The sequence below is a fragment of the Pan troglodytes genome, chromosome 6 (genome assembly GCF_028858775.2).
Source record: "Pan troglodytes isolate AG18354 chromosome 6, NHGRI_mPanTro3-v2.0_pri, whole genome shotgun sequence".
Lineage (NCBI taxonomy): Eukaryota > Metazoa > Chordata > Mammalia > Primates > Hominidae > Pan > Pan troglodytes.
Genome location: NC_072404.2, coordinates 82,852,946 through 82,866,791, shown reverse-complemented (window position 1 = coordinate 82,866,791; position 13,846 = coordinate 82,852,946). Strand labels below are relative to the sequence as shown.

General features: G+C 52.6%; 1 protein-coding gene across 24 annotated transcripts; it reads right to left on the bottom strand.

The window, feature by feature from the left end:
* Positions 1-11,315, bottom strand: TBL2 (transducin beta like 2). Of its 24 annotated transcripts, none has more exons than XM_054655804.2 (9): positions 11,142-11,315; positions 10,171-10,465; positions 8,741-8,901; positions 6,576-6,706; positions 6,131-6,315; positions 5,513-5,664; positions 5,037-5,163; positions 3,385-3,537; positions 1-3,168 (listed from the first exon to the last, which is right to left on the bottom strand). In XM_054655804.2, exons 3-9 carry the CDS (start codon positions 8,769-8,771, stop codon positions 2,703-2,705), a joined length of 1,245 nt encoding a protein of 414 aa, XP_054511779.1. In that variant the 5' UTR covers positions 8,772-8,901; positions 10,171-10,465; positions 11,142-11,315; the 3' UTR covers positions 1-2,702. The 24 variants fall into 24 exon arrangements, with proteins under 24 accessions (XP_054511779.1, XP_024213645.1, XP_063670600.1 ...); XM_024357877.3 differs by having other exon boundaries at positions 10,945-11,215; XM_063814530.1 differs by having other exon boundaries at positions 6,154-6,315; positions 10,945-11,215.
* Between the last annotated feature and the right edge of the window lie 2,531 nt (positions 11,316-13,846).

Genomic DNA, 13,846 nt, shown 5'->3' with positions numbered 1-13,846 from the left:
TTTAAAATATTTCCCCAACTTTTTATTTTGAAACATTTCACACCCACAGATGTTGAAATTATAATATTAAGATACTAATACTGCCTTCACATGCAGGATTTTTGATTAAAAAAAAGAAAAACCTTGGTGGCCTCTGCTCTATGTTAATATCCAGACACCTTCTCTGTGGTTACAAGAGAAGCTTGAGTGAGGGCACTTTCTGTCCTCAGAAGTCTGTGGAATGACTTTTTGGTAGTGTTTTCTCGTCTCACTGAAACACAACATGGCAAGGTGGGTAGCACAGGATTCATTCTTATTTTGCAGCTGAGGAAACAAGCTCAGAGAGGTCAACGGACCTACTATCTGCTCTCCAGCTGGAACTGGAACTGAAGACATCTGACTTCAGTAACTCAACATTCTACTGCCACTTCCTGTCCTGGATACACAACGGGAGTAATGCCAGAGCTGCTTCTAAGAACAGGTGCGCAAAGGAAGTGTTTTAGTCTCATTCTTCTGACAATTGCCAAGGAAATACTCCTCAGGCCTTGTGTGCACAGCATTGCCAAAAGTCTGTGGTTAGGAACATACAAAACCACAATGGAGACTGGGAGTGGGAAGATGCACGGAGAAGATACTGGGAGGTCTGTGGCTTGCCCCTGGCTTGAGTTTCACATTGAGTGCTTACACTGTCCCAGGTACTGCGCCTGGACCACAGAGCTGACAGTGGGATGGTCCAGGAGTCTGCCCAGTGGTGCTCTCATTACGGTGCCCATCTGACATTCATAGCATTTAGAGGGGGGACAAAGCCAGGTTACACAGGACCTTGCAGGCCATGGTAAGAATTTTGGATTAAGTGTTTTTAGCTAGGCACGATGGCTCACACCTGTAATCCCAGCACTTGGGGAGGCCAAGGGGGGTGGTGGATCATTTGAGGTCAGGAGTTCGAGAGCAGCCTGGCCAACATCGTGAAACCCTGTCTCTACTAAAAATACAAAAATTAGCCATGCGTGGTGGCACATGCCTGTAATCCCAGCTACTCTGGAGGCTGAGGCAGGAGAATCGCTTGAACCTAGGAGGCGGCGGTTGCAGTGAGCTGAGATTGCGCCATTGTACTCCAGCCTGGGTGACAGAGTGAGACTGTCAGAAAAAAAAATTGTTTTTACTATTTTTGGTTTAGAAAAATTCTTTTGGATTTTATTCCAAGTGTGATGGGAAGCCTTGGGGGGTTTTAACTAGGGAATAATGTGATCTGGTTCACATTTTCAAAAGATCATTCTGCTATATAGAAAAGTAATGAGGCAACAGAGGAAGCAGGAAGATCCATTAGGAAGCCATATTATAGTGGCCCACTAGGTGACAGTGGCCAGGACCAGGATGGTAACAGAAAAGCTGGAGAGAAGCAACAGCCTCAGGATGTCACATGGAGTGTAACCAAAAGAACGTTCTGGTGAACAGATGACAGCTGTGGTGGTGGGATAGAAGGGATAATGAATGGGGAGTCATCAAGGATAACTCCAAGGTTGTGGCTTGTTCCAACATTGAGAGGTCAGGGGCAACCAGGGGGGGTCATAGTTTTCGTGAGAGAGATCAAGAGTTTGACTTGGGATGAATAAATTTGCCTACACTCAAGCCTTCCCAGATACCTCATTTCCCTTACCTGCCACACCCAAGCAGCCTTCAAATTCACAAATTTAAACTTCTCAATACCTACTCTCTTATCAAATGTACCCCTTCAACTTCAATACCCATTGCCTCTGTCCTGCTCTGGTCCTCTCTTGCCTTGACATATATAACAATAGCTATGAATAAACTAACACAAAGCACTTGATAAGGGTATATCTCTCTCTCCCACCAGCCATCTTTGATGGCAGAAACCATGTCTTATTCGTATTTAATCCCCAGCTCATATTTATTTGGGCACAGAGTAGGCACTCAAATATCTGATGAACTTGATGAACTGAAAAGAGGTCTCCTTAAACAAGATATCATCTCCCGAAGAGAGAAGTCCCAACCATATAAAATATATGATCAAGTCCCAGAAAACTTTGCCTTCCCAAGGAATGTGTTTCTAATTTGGTTTCAAAGCACACTGGTTCCCACTTTTACCACTTTCATGACATTGGACAATAGTACTACTCTTTTCTACTTTTCTTCCAGACCTGCGGACTTGATATTCTCTCAGCCTCATATCATCTTTGCAAGGAGTTCACAGAGAGGATTATTCTCCATCTTACAAATAGAACTGAGGCCCAGAAGGAAATCCCTTAGTGTCTTTTTGATGGAACACAGTTCTGTGATGGGAAGCTATCCCAGTCTCCCATCCTTGCAAAACTGCTGCTTAGTACTCAGGTGTTCTCTAGGTTGTTCTGGAACATTTACAAACTTCTTTGGGTGTGAGGATGTGCTGCCACAAGGCCAAAAATCACATTCTCTCTCTCTCTCCTCTCTACCATTCTCCTCAGTGCCAGGTGGGGACAGATTCCACCCACTGGGCCTGGGAGGAAGAAAAGCACCTTGGCCACTAGTCAGGGAGGAGTCGCAGCCAGCAAGAAGAGAGAGACCTAAGTAGACAAGAGTAGTTTCAATGGGAAGAAGCAGGGCCACCAGTAAGAAAACCAGGAGACTCCTTCTGAAAGGCTTCCACCTGGGAGGAAAGATGGCAGCAGCGCCATGAGGAGGCCAGATCCCTCCTCCTCAATCCTCTGCGCCGGGCCCTCCCAGAGTCACTTCTTCAGGGCACCCAGGCTCTTCAGGGTCTCTTGGGCCTGGGTCAGCTGCTGCTGCAGCCTCTGGCGGGTGCTCTCGTTGCAGGCCCGCTTCAGGTGGCCCTGCATCTCCTCCACCATGGCTCGGTGGCCAGGAGTGTTGTGAAAGAGCCGCACCGCCCGGTCCCCACAGGAGGCCAGAAAGCGGCCAGTGATGTCAAAGGACAAGTTGGCGATACACTCGCCATGGACCCGCTCAAAGCACTCCTCCTTCTCGCCCCGCCGAGTGTTGTAGAGATGAATACTACTGCCACTGGCCAAGGCCAAGACCTGGGCGTTGGGGGAGAGGGCCAGGCGGCACGGCGCGGCACCCGCTGCCTCTTCAAAGCGGCCTGTCTTCAGCAAGTAGGGGTCCTGCTTCTTCTTGTATTCCACATCTGTGTCCCACAGTTTCCATGTACCATCCTTGGAGACAGAAGCCATCCTGCAACACAGAAAATCACAGCTCAAGCCCCAACACACCCTGGCAGGGTAAGCACTGGCCCAACTTGAGCAGCTCCAGCTAGGAAGCTAAGTCAGCTTCCTGCCGAGGGCCAGGCACCCCACCCTCTTCAGAGCCATGGCACAAACAGACAGAAGGACCCTGGTTGTCAAGAGGGGCCAAGAGCCACTGGTCAGACATCAGAGCGGATTCACTCACCTCCGTGAGTCGTTGGAGAAAGCAAACGAGTGCACAGCCGCGGAGTGGCCCTTTAGTTCGAAGGCTCGCACCACCTCCTGGAACTCCCCCTTCTTTCCAAAGCAGACTTCCCAAACCTTCACATCTGGGGTGAAGCCACACGAGGCTACAAATCTGCCATACAACCCAGAAGCCTTTAAAACTTCATTTTCGGAGCATGTTGTTCCTGTAAAACCCCTCAATCTCTTTCCTGAGAAAGTTGATAATCCTCATATCTGGATAATATAAACCTTTAAAGAGTTATTTTGGCCGGGTGCGGTGGCTCACGCCTGTCATCCCAGCACTTTGGGAGGCCGAGGTGGGTGGATCACCTGAGGTCAGGAGTTCGAGACCAGCCTGGCCAACATGGTGAAACCTCATCTCTACTAAAAATACAAAATTAGCCAGGCGTGGTGGCGCATGCCTGTAGTCCCACCTACTGGGAAGGCTGAGGTGGGAGAATCACTTGAACCTGGTAGGTGGAGGTTGCAGTGAGCTGAGATTGAGATTGCACCACTGCACTCCAGCCTGGGCAACAGAGTGAGACTGTCTCAGAATTAAAAAAAAAAAGGCCAGGTGTGGTGGCTCATACCTGTAATCCCAGCACTTTGGGAGGCCCAGGCGGGCAGCTCACCTGAGGTCGACAGTTTGAGACCAGCCTGACCAACATGGAGAAACCTCACCTCTACTAAAAATAAAAAATTAGCTGGGTATGGTGGTGCATGCCTGTAATCCCAGCTACTTGGGGGAGGCTGAGGCAGGAGAATCGCTTGAACCCGGGAGATGGAGGTTGTGGTGAGCCAAGATCCTGCCATTGCACTCCAGCCTAAGCAACAAGAGCGAAACTCCATCTCAAAAAACAAACAAACAACCACAACAAAAAAGTTATTTTATGTATGTGACCTCAGTTTATCTTCTAGCCTTGTTCTAAGATATGTAACATCCCCGCCCAAAGGTGGCTTGGCACAGTGGCTCACACCTGTAATTCTACCACTTTGGGAGGTCGAGGCAAGAGGATCACTTGAGGCCAGGAGTTCAGGACCAGCCTGGGCAACACAGTAAGACCCCATCTCGACAAAAAATACAAAAATCAGCCAGGTGTGGTAGTGCACGCCTGTAGTCCCAGCTACTCGGGAGGCTAAGGTGGGAGGATGGTCTGAGCCTGGGAAGTCAAGGCTACAGTGAGCTGTGATTGTGCCACTGCACTCCTGCCTGGGCGAGGGTGAAACCGTCTCAACAAACAAACAAACAAAAAACAAAAATTAGCTGAGTACAGTGGCACATGCCTATAGTCCTGACTACTCAGGAGGCTGAGCTGGGAGAATCGCTACAACCCAGGAGTTTGAGGCTGCAGTGAGCTATGATCGCACCACTGTGCTCCAGCCTGGGTGACAGAGTGAGACTAATTTTCTAAAAAACAAAAACACTGAAGATGAAGAAATAGCGACTAAGGACATGGGGTGACCTGCATGAAATCCCACTGCTGCAAGTGGGGAGAGCTGAGACTTGAAGCTCGGGTTCCTGACCCCACCCTGTATGCTCTTCCCATGCGATGAAGCTGGCTCTCTGTTCTGTGCCTGCTCCCCAGCCCCAGCCTCTCGTGGTCCCAGACGCCAATACCCCTCCTTGCCCACCTGCCACAGGGAGATACAGCAGCGTGTGTGTTGTTCATCTGGTTGGTGTTGATGGTAGACAGCACTTGACCCTTCAGGCTCCAGATGAGGACAGTGGTGTCACTGGAGGCAGTCATGATAAACTTCCCTGAGCGGGAAGGGAGTGATGTGGGTCACGGGCAGTGACCTGACCAACTGTCATTCTCCAAAGACACTTACAAGGCCTCTGCTGCCCGAAGTATACATGTCTCCTCCCAGGCCAAGGGTCACTACAGATAAGGACTCTGCTGAAGACTGTGGCCCTTCCCCACCTTCCCTAGGGACCTGGTGTGGCCCAGGGACTCCAGGGGAGCACAGAGCCAGGCTGTTCAGAGCCAGGTACCCCTTGTTCCTCTCAGGTTGAGCAGAACTTTCAGGCAGCATTAACTCATTGAGGAAATAGAACTGGATCTTTCCTTCATGCTTTGGGCAGGCGCCACCCTCTGAATGCCTCTTACCTGTGTTAGCAATGCCAATGTCGATGACAGGCGCCTTGTGCTTTTTAGGGAAGTCCTCTGGGGTGGCTGTGAAGGTGTAGCCCCCATCCTCCCTCTTGGTCATCTTGAAGACACGGAGGGTGTCCCCGTTGGCCAGCCAGACGATGAAGGCTCTAGAGACAGGCAGCAGGCAAGTCACGCTCTCACTGGACAAAGAGGCTCTGTGTTCCAGGTCCTGTGCTGGGTTCTCGGGTAAGTCAAGATCTCTCCTCATGCCCCACAGTCTAGCCTTAAAACTTAAGCCCCTGGTTCCAAATCTCATAAAACTCCTCAAAAGGTAAGATTCTGATAGCTTTGGCTCCTTTAGTTTCTCTCTAGGGTTTAGAAACTAAGGCTCATCTGGAAGCCAGGCCAAGGTATTTCCGGGTAGGAAGAGACCTCCCCCCGTTTCCTTGCTGTATAGTAGCCCAGACCTCCAGGGAGCCCCAGGCAGCGCACAAACTATGTGGATGCTCTTTCTGGCACCCCAAGGGAGGCCCTGGGTCCAGGTCCCTCCTCACTACCTCAAAGCAGATATGGGAAGGCCAAAGCCTGGGACTAGGCCTCTGCAGGCAAACCTGAGGCTCCGTCCTGTCCCACCTGCAGTCAGGGCTGAAGCGCACCAGGGTGGCGTGGTCCAGCTCCACGTTGGCTCTCATGCTGCGGTGCTCTCGCTGTAGGAAGTCCTTGGTGCTCCAGATGCGGATGGTGCGATCATCTGCACAGGTAGCCAGGTATTTGCCATTGCTGCTAAAGTCCATGCAAGATATGTTCCCGCTGTGGCTCTAGGGGAAGGGTGGCAGGAAGTGTCAATAGGAGCTCCTGGGGGAGATAGGGAAGCCAAACCTGGAGCCGGGGAGATGGGGCCCTGTGGCCTGGATTAACAGCAAGCTGAGATTGGGCTGCGGTGAGAGGGGACAGAATTAAGCATCCCCGCTGATTCTGATCAGAGGCAGGAGAGCCTGTAACATGCATGGAATACTCCAGAGGAAAAGCCTGTGGGGCTGAGTCTCAGGGTGCACGCTGTGCCAGGTACCCCACGTACCTTCAGAGCTGCAGCCAGGAGGCGGTGGGTGAAGTTGTGTTGTTGAGGCTTCTCCTTCCGAATCCGCTGATATTGTTTCTGCTTCTTGGATCCCGAAGATTTGTCAGGTGGAAATCCATTTGCTTTTTGGCCTATAAGGAAGGGCCATGTTGTTCTCCAGTTACTCACTGATAAGCATTTACTGCCCACCTATGATGAGCCAGGCATTGAGTGGAATAGCAGGAGATTAACCAGATATGGCCCTTGTCTTCTGGAGGAGAATGAGTGTGATATGGGCAAAAAACAGAGGCTTTGGCTGGCTGGGTATGGTGGCTCATGCCTGTAATCCCAACGCTTTGGAAGGCTGAGGCAGGAGGATCACTTGAGCCCAGGAGTTCGAGGCTGCAGTAAGCTATGATCACAACACTACTGCATTCCATCCTGAGTGACAGAGCAAGACCCTGTCTCAAAAAAAACAAACAGAAAACAGAAACAAAACAGAGGCTTTGGAATCAGACCTGGGTTTGGATTCTGTCTCTACTACTGACTGACTACTGAGGAGGCTGTTTACAGTAAGTCCACAGAGCACCTTCATGTAGAGTGGAAAAGGCGCACTCTCTGGGTTGGGTGATGCTGCTGGGCGGGTACACAGCACGGCCAGTGGAGTGTGGATCCTTGGCCAGACATCCCTATGTAGGGAGTAATGTGCACAACCGTCTCTAGCGGCCCTGCTTTGGGTAAGTTAGTGAATTGCTCTGGACCTTGGTTTTTTTTTTCTTTTCTTTCTTTCTTTTTTTTGGAGACAGAGTCTTGCTCTGTCGCCCAGGCTGGAGTGCAGTGGCGTGATCTCCGCTCACTGTAGCCTCTGCCTCCCAGGTTCAAGCAATTCTTGTGCCTCAGCCTTCCAAGTAGCTGGGATCATGGGCGTGCACCACCATATCCAGCTAATTTTTTTTTTTTCAGATGGAGTCTCGCACTGTCGCCCAGGCTGGAGTGCAGTGGCGTGACCTCAGCTCACTGCAAGCTCTGTCTCCCGGGTTCACGCCATTCTCCTGCCTCAGCCTCCCAAGTAGCTGGGACTACAGGCGCCCGCCACCATGCCCGGCTAATTTTTTTTGTATTTTTAGTAGACGTGGGGTTTCACCACATTAGCCAGAATGGTCTCAATCTCCTGACCTTGTGATCCACCCGCCTCGGCCTCCCAAAGTGCTAGGATTACAGGCGTGAGCCATGGCAACTGGCGCCAATTTTTTTGTTTTTTTAGTAGAGATGGGGTTTCACCATGTGGGCCAGGCTTGTCTCCAACTCCTCACCTCAAGTGATCTGCCTGCCTTGGCCTCCCAAAGTGCTAGGATTATAGGCATGAGCCACTGTGTCCGGCCCAACCTTGGTTTTCTTAAAGAGAGGTTGAGAACTGGGCGCGGTGGCTCATGCCTGTGATCCCAGCATTTTGGGAGGCTGAGATGGGAGGATTGCTTGAGCTCAGGAGTTCGAGACCAGCCTGGGTAACATAGTGACACCCCATCTCTACAGAAAACTTTAATTAGCTGGGCATGGTGGTGTGCGCCTGTGGTCCCAGCTATTCGGAGGCTGAGGAGGGAAAATTGCTTGAGCCCAGGAGTTCAAATGCAGTGATCGTGCCACTGTATTCCAGCCTAGGCGACAGAGTGAGATTCTGTCTCAAAATAAATAAATAAATAAATAAAAATAAGGGAGATTGAATTGGATGAGATATCTACAAAGTGACAAGCAAAAGTACCGAACACAAGCATTAAAGGCTCTATGGAGGCCGGGTGTGGTGGCTCATGCCTGTAATCCCAGCGCTTCGGGAGGCTGAGGCAGCTGCTGGATCATTTTTTTTTTTTTTTGATACAGAGTCTCGCTCTGTTGCCTCAGTCTCGATCTCCTGACCTTGTGACCTGCCCACTTCGGCCTCCCAAAGTGCTGGGATTACAGGCCTGAGTCACCATGCCCGGCCCGGCAGCTGGATCATCTTGATGCCCAGGAGTTCCACCAGTCTGGCCAACATGGTGAAACCCCGTCTCTACTAAAAATACAAAAATTAGCCGGGCGTGGTGGCAGGCGCCTGTAATCCCAGCTACTCAGGAGGCTGAGGCAGGAGAATCACTTGAACCCAGGAGGTAGAGGCTGCAGTAAGCCAAGATCGCGCCACTGCACTCCAGTACCTGAAAGAACTCGGGGATGAGAAGTCAACATCTGTTGAGTCCTGTGCTGGGGAGTGGAGCCAGTCACTTTTGTAAAAGATACTTAATTGAGTCACAAAGCTGGCATGTGGTAAATGACTGCAGATGCTCCCCAATTCCAACAGGAAAAAAGCTCCTGGGCCCTGCAAACAAACACAGCCACAATCTGTCCTCTGCTTCCTTCTCTCCAGGCATGTCTAACAAGCCCCCCTCCTCACACTTAAGTCATACCAAATGCTGTTTGGGGACTCCTTGCCTTCTCGGGTATTGCCATTGGCAGGAATGTCTTTTTTCCTTGGCCTTCTGGAAAACTCTTCTTCTAGAACCATCCTTTGAGACCCCACACTACCTCATGTGCCCCCTATTCTCAGTAATGATTTCCCTAACAACCACCTCCCCCATAAAAGAGCAGGACTCGGCCAGGCAGGGTGGCTCACGCCTGTAATCCCAGCACTTTGGGAGGCCGAGGCAGGTGGATCACACGAGGTTAGGAGATTGAGACCATCCTGGCTAACACAGTGAAACCCCGTCTCTACTCAAAAAATACAAAAAATTAGCCGGGTGTGGTGTCGGACGCCTGTAGTCCCAGCTACTCAGGAGGCTGAGGCAGGAGAATGGCGTGAACCCAGAGGCAGAGCTTGCAGTGAGCCGAGATCACGCCACTAGACTCCAGATTGGGCGACAGAGCAAAACTCTGTCTCAAGAAAAAAAAAAAAAAAAAAATGCAGGGCTGGCCGGGCGCAGTGGTTCATGCCTGTAATCCCAGCACTTTTGGAGGCCAGGACGAGTGGATCACCTGAGATCAGGCGTTCGAGACCAGCCTGACCAACGTGGCGAAACCCCGTCTACTAAATATACAAAAATTAGCCAGGCGTGGTGGTGTGTGCCTGTAGTCCCAGCTACTCGGGAGGCAGAGGCAGAAGAATCGCTTGAACCTGGCAGGCGGAAGTTGCAACGAGCCAAGATTGTGCCACTGCACTCCAGCCTGGGCAAGAAGAGCGAAACTCTTGTCTCAAAAATAAATAAAAAGAGCAGGGCTGCCCACTGACTCTCTGGTGTTTCCCGTTTCTAGTACTAACCTCTTCTATGAAACTTTTCAGAGACAGGCTCTTGCCGTCACCCAGGCTGAAGTGCAGTGGCGCGATCGATCACAACTCACTGCAGCCTTGAATTCCTGTACTCACGACACCCTCCTGCCTCGGCCTCCCATGGAGCTGGGACTACAGGGGCGTGCACAACCACACCTAGCTAATTTTGCGTAGAGATGGGGTCTTGCTATGTTGCTCAGGCTGGTCCCAAACTCCTGGGCTCAAGCGATCTCCCTGCCTCGGCCTCCCAAAGTGCTGGGAATACAGGCGTGAGCCACTTCGCCTGGCCTCAGTGAAACTTATTTCACCGTGTTTTTCACTTACATATTTAGGTGTTCATAATGCAGATGTACTTCTCCTTTACTGGACTCCTTACAGAAAAAGACCCCAAAGCCTATCACAGGGTCATAGATGCCCAGTAAATGCTGCTGCACATCACAGAATTGGTGCTTTTTCCGAGATCGCGGCCACGGAGCAGGCTGAAGAGTTTACGGTGCTCTCCTGGCCACCCCGGGGACGGCCTGGCCTCGGCCACAGAGAAAGCCGCAGTAAGGGGCCCAGGTTGGAGCCAGTCCCGCCCCAGGAGGTGCGCCTAACCCGGCAAGGCGGGTCCCCGTCTCTGGAAGCGAAGCTCACGTTATCAAAGGAGAAACTGAGGCCCATGGAGTCGCCGGGCCCCACCAGCCGCGGGCCCAAACCGCAGGTCGGACCACGAGGAGGCCGGGAGCCGGGACACCGCGGGCCGCCCCCACCCGACCCGGCCCCACTTACAGGCAGGCCGGCCGCTCCTCTCCTCCCCCGCGCGCAGCCACCCCCGCGCTACCGCCGCCGTCGCCATCAGGGCCAGCAGCCCAAGCAACACCGACAGCCCCATGAGCTCCGACATCTGCGAGAGCTCCATGTTGGTGGAGCCACTGCCACCTCAGCTAGTGAGTACGCGGGCGCCCGCACGACTCTGCCGGGCCGCGCACGCACGCACGCAGAGGCGCGGCCTGGCCGTTGGGGCGCCTCAAGCGGCTGGGCCGGGCCGTTAGAGCGCCTGGGGGCGGAGCCTGGTTGTTACAACGCCTTCAGGGCGGGGCCTGGCCGTTAAAGCACCTCAAGGGGTGGGGCCCGGCTGTTGTGGCGCTCGAGGGGCGGGGCCTGGTTGTTAGAGCGCTTTGAAGGCGGGGCCTGGCCGTTAGAGCATCTCGAGGAGCGCAGCCTGGTTATTAGAGCAAGTCGAGGGGCGGAGCCTGGGTTAGAGCGCCTCGAGGGGCCGCGCCGGGTTGTTAGAGCGCCTCGAGGGGACGAACCCAGAGGCAGAGCGTCTCGAGGGGCGGGACGTGGTTGTTAGAGCGCCTGGAGGGACAGACTACGTTAGAGCGTCTCGAGGGGCGGGGCCTGGAGTTAGAACGGCTCCAGGGGCGGGGCCTGGAGTTAGAGCATCTCCACGCGCCGAGCCTAGTTATTAGAGCGCCTCGAGAGGCGGAGTCTGGAGTTAGCGCGTCTCGAGGGGCGGGGCTGGGTTGTTAGAGCGTCTCGAGGGGCAGAACCCGGAGGTAGAGTGTCTCGAGGGGCGGGGCCTGGAAGTAGAACATCTCGAGGGGCAGGGCTCGACCCTTGGTGCGTTTCGAGGGGCGGGTCGCCTGGCGGTTGAGATTGCAGGGCTGCGGAGGGCGGAGGAAGGCGGGATTTGCGATCACTGCTCACGCCTCCTGAAGAACTCACTGATAATTGTTTATTAAAGGCATTATTCCAGCCATCACCACACTGGATCCTTTCAAGGAAGCGGGGCGGGGATTATTATTACCATTTAACGGATAGGAAACTCAGCATCAGCGAAAGTTCAGATGGGCTTTTACTTTTATTGCTGGTGGAGAAAGGGAAGAGTAGGCCAGGCGCGTGGAGTGGAACAGCCTCCGCAAAGACCTGAGAAGCTGGGATGTGGGAAATGGCTAGAGGGGCGGAAAGGTCTGGGGGACGTTGAGCGCTGGCTCCATCCAACAAGCTGCTCATTACAGGGAGAGGTGGGGCAAAAGCTGTGTCTGAGGATTCCCTGGATGGACCTTTGTGTGAAAAGACCAAAATCAGAAAACCGGCAGTGGCTTCAAGGATCCGAGAGGGAGGTGACGAGGGCCTGGATTTGGGGATGGCCTGGCAAGTCGAAAGTTAAAAGGGAGAATTTTTAATAGAAAACTTATTTTATTTATTTATTTATGTATTTACTTTTGAGACGGAGTCTCATTCTGTTGCCCAGGCTGGAGTGCAGTGACGCGTCTCGGCTCACTGCAACCTCCGCCTCCCGGGTGCAAGAGATTCTCCTGCCTCAGCCTCCAGAGTAGCTGGGATTACAGGCGCGTGCCACCATGCCCTGCTACTTTTTGTGTTTTTTATAGAGACGGGGGTTTTGCCATGTTGGCCAGGCTGGTCTCGAACTCCTGACCTCAGGTGATCCACCTGCTTCGGCCTCCCAAAGTGCTGAGATTACAGGCGTGAGCCACCATGCCGAGCTGGGAGATTATTTTTATTTTTTATTTTTTGAGATGGAGTCTCGTTGCACTGTCGCCCAGGCTGGAGTGCAATGGTGCCATCTCTGCTCACTGCAACCTCTGCGTCCCGGGTTCAAGCGATTCGCTTGCCTCAGCCTCCCGAGTAGCTGGGATTACGGGTGCCCGCTACCATGCCCCGCTAATTTTTTGTATTTTTTAGTAGAGACGGGGTTTCACTGTATTGGCCAGGCTGGTCTTGAACTCCTGACCTCGTGATCCGCCCGCCTCGGCCTCTCAAAGTGCTGGGATTACAGGTGTGAGCCACCGCGACTGGCCCAGACCAGGAAATTTTTTCATAGAAAACTTTTTTTTTTTTTGAGACAGAGTCTTGCTCTATTGCCCAGGTCGGAGTGCAGTGGCGCGATCTCGGCTCACTGCAACCTCCGCCTCCTGGGTTCATGCCATTCTCCTGCCTCAGCCTCCCGAGTAGCTGGGATTACAGGTGCCCGCCACCATGCCCGGCTAATTTTTAAAAAATATTTTTAGTAGAGACGGGATTTCACCGTGTTAGCCAGGATGGTCTCGATCTCCTGACCTCATGATCTGCCTGCCTCGGCCTCCCAAAGTGCTTGGGGGATTACAGGCTTGAGCCACCGCGCCCGGCCAGAAAACTTCTTTTAAGGCCGGGTGCGGTGGCCCATGCCTGTAATCCCAGCACTTTGGGAGGCCGAGGCGGGAGGATCACCTGAGGTCAGGACTTCGAGGCCAGCCTGGCCAACATGGCGAAACCCCGTCTCTGGCCAACATGGCGAAACCCCGTCTCTACCAAAAGTACAAAAATTAGCTGGGCGTGGTGTCCCACGCCTCTAATCCCAGCTACTCGGGAGGCTGAGGCAGGAGAATCACTTGAACCTGGGAGGCAGAGGTTGCAGTGAGCCAAGATTGCTCCACTGCACCCCGGCTTGGGTGATAAGAGTGAGACTCCATCTCAAAAATAAATATAAAATAAATAAAAAAAGAAAGAAAGAAGAAAACTTCTTTTAAAATAATTACAGCTGCCAGGCACAGTGGCTAAAGCCTGTAATCCCCAACACTTTGGGAGGCCAAGGTGGGCAGATTGCTTGAGCCTAGCAGTTCAAGACCAGTCTGGGCAACATAGCAAGACCCCATCTCTATAAAATAAATAAATAGGCTGGGTGTGATTGCTCACGCCTGTAATCCCACCACTTTGGGAGGCCCAGATTTTAGCCCAGGAGCTTGAGCCCAGCCTGAGCAACATAGTGAAACCCCGTCTCTACCAAAAACTACAAAAATTAGACGAGCGTGGTGGCACATGCCTGTGGTCCCAGCTACTTGGGAGGCTGAGGCAGAAGGATCACTTGGACCCGGGAGGTGGTTTTGCAGTGAGCCGTGATTGCATCACTGCACTGCAGCCTGGGTGAGGGTGAGACTCCGTCTCAAAAAAAAAAAAAAAAAAAGTTAAGGCTGGGCACGGTGGCTCATGCCTGTAATCCTAGCACTTTGGGAGG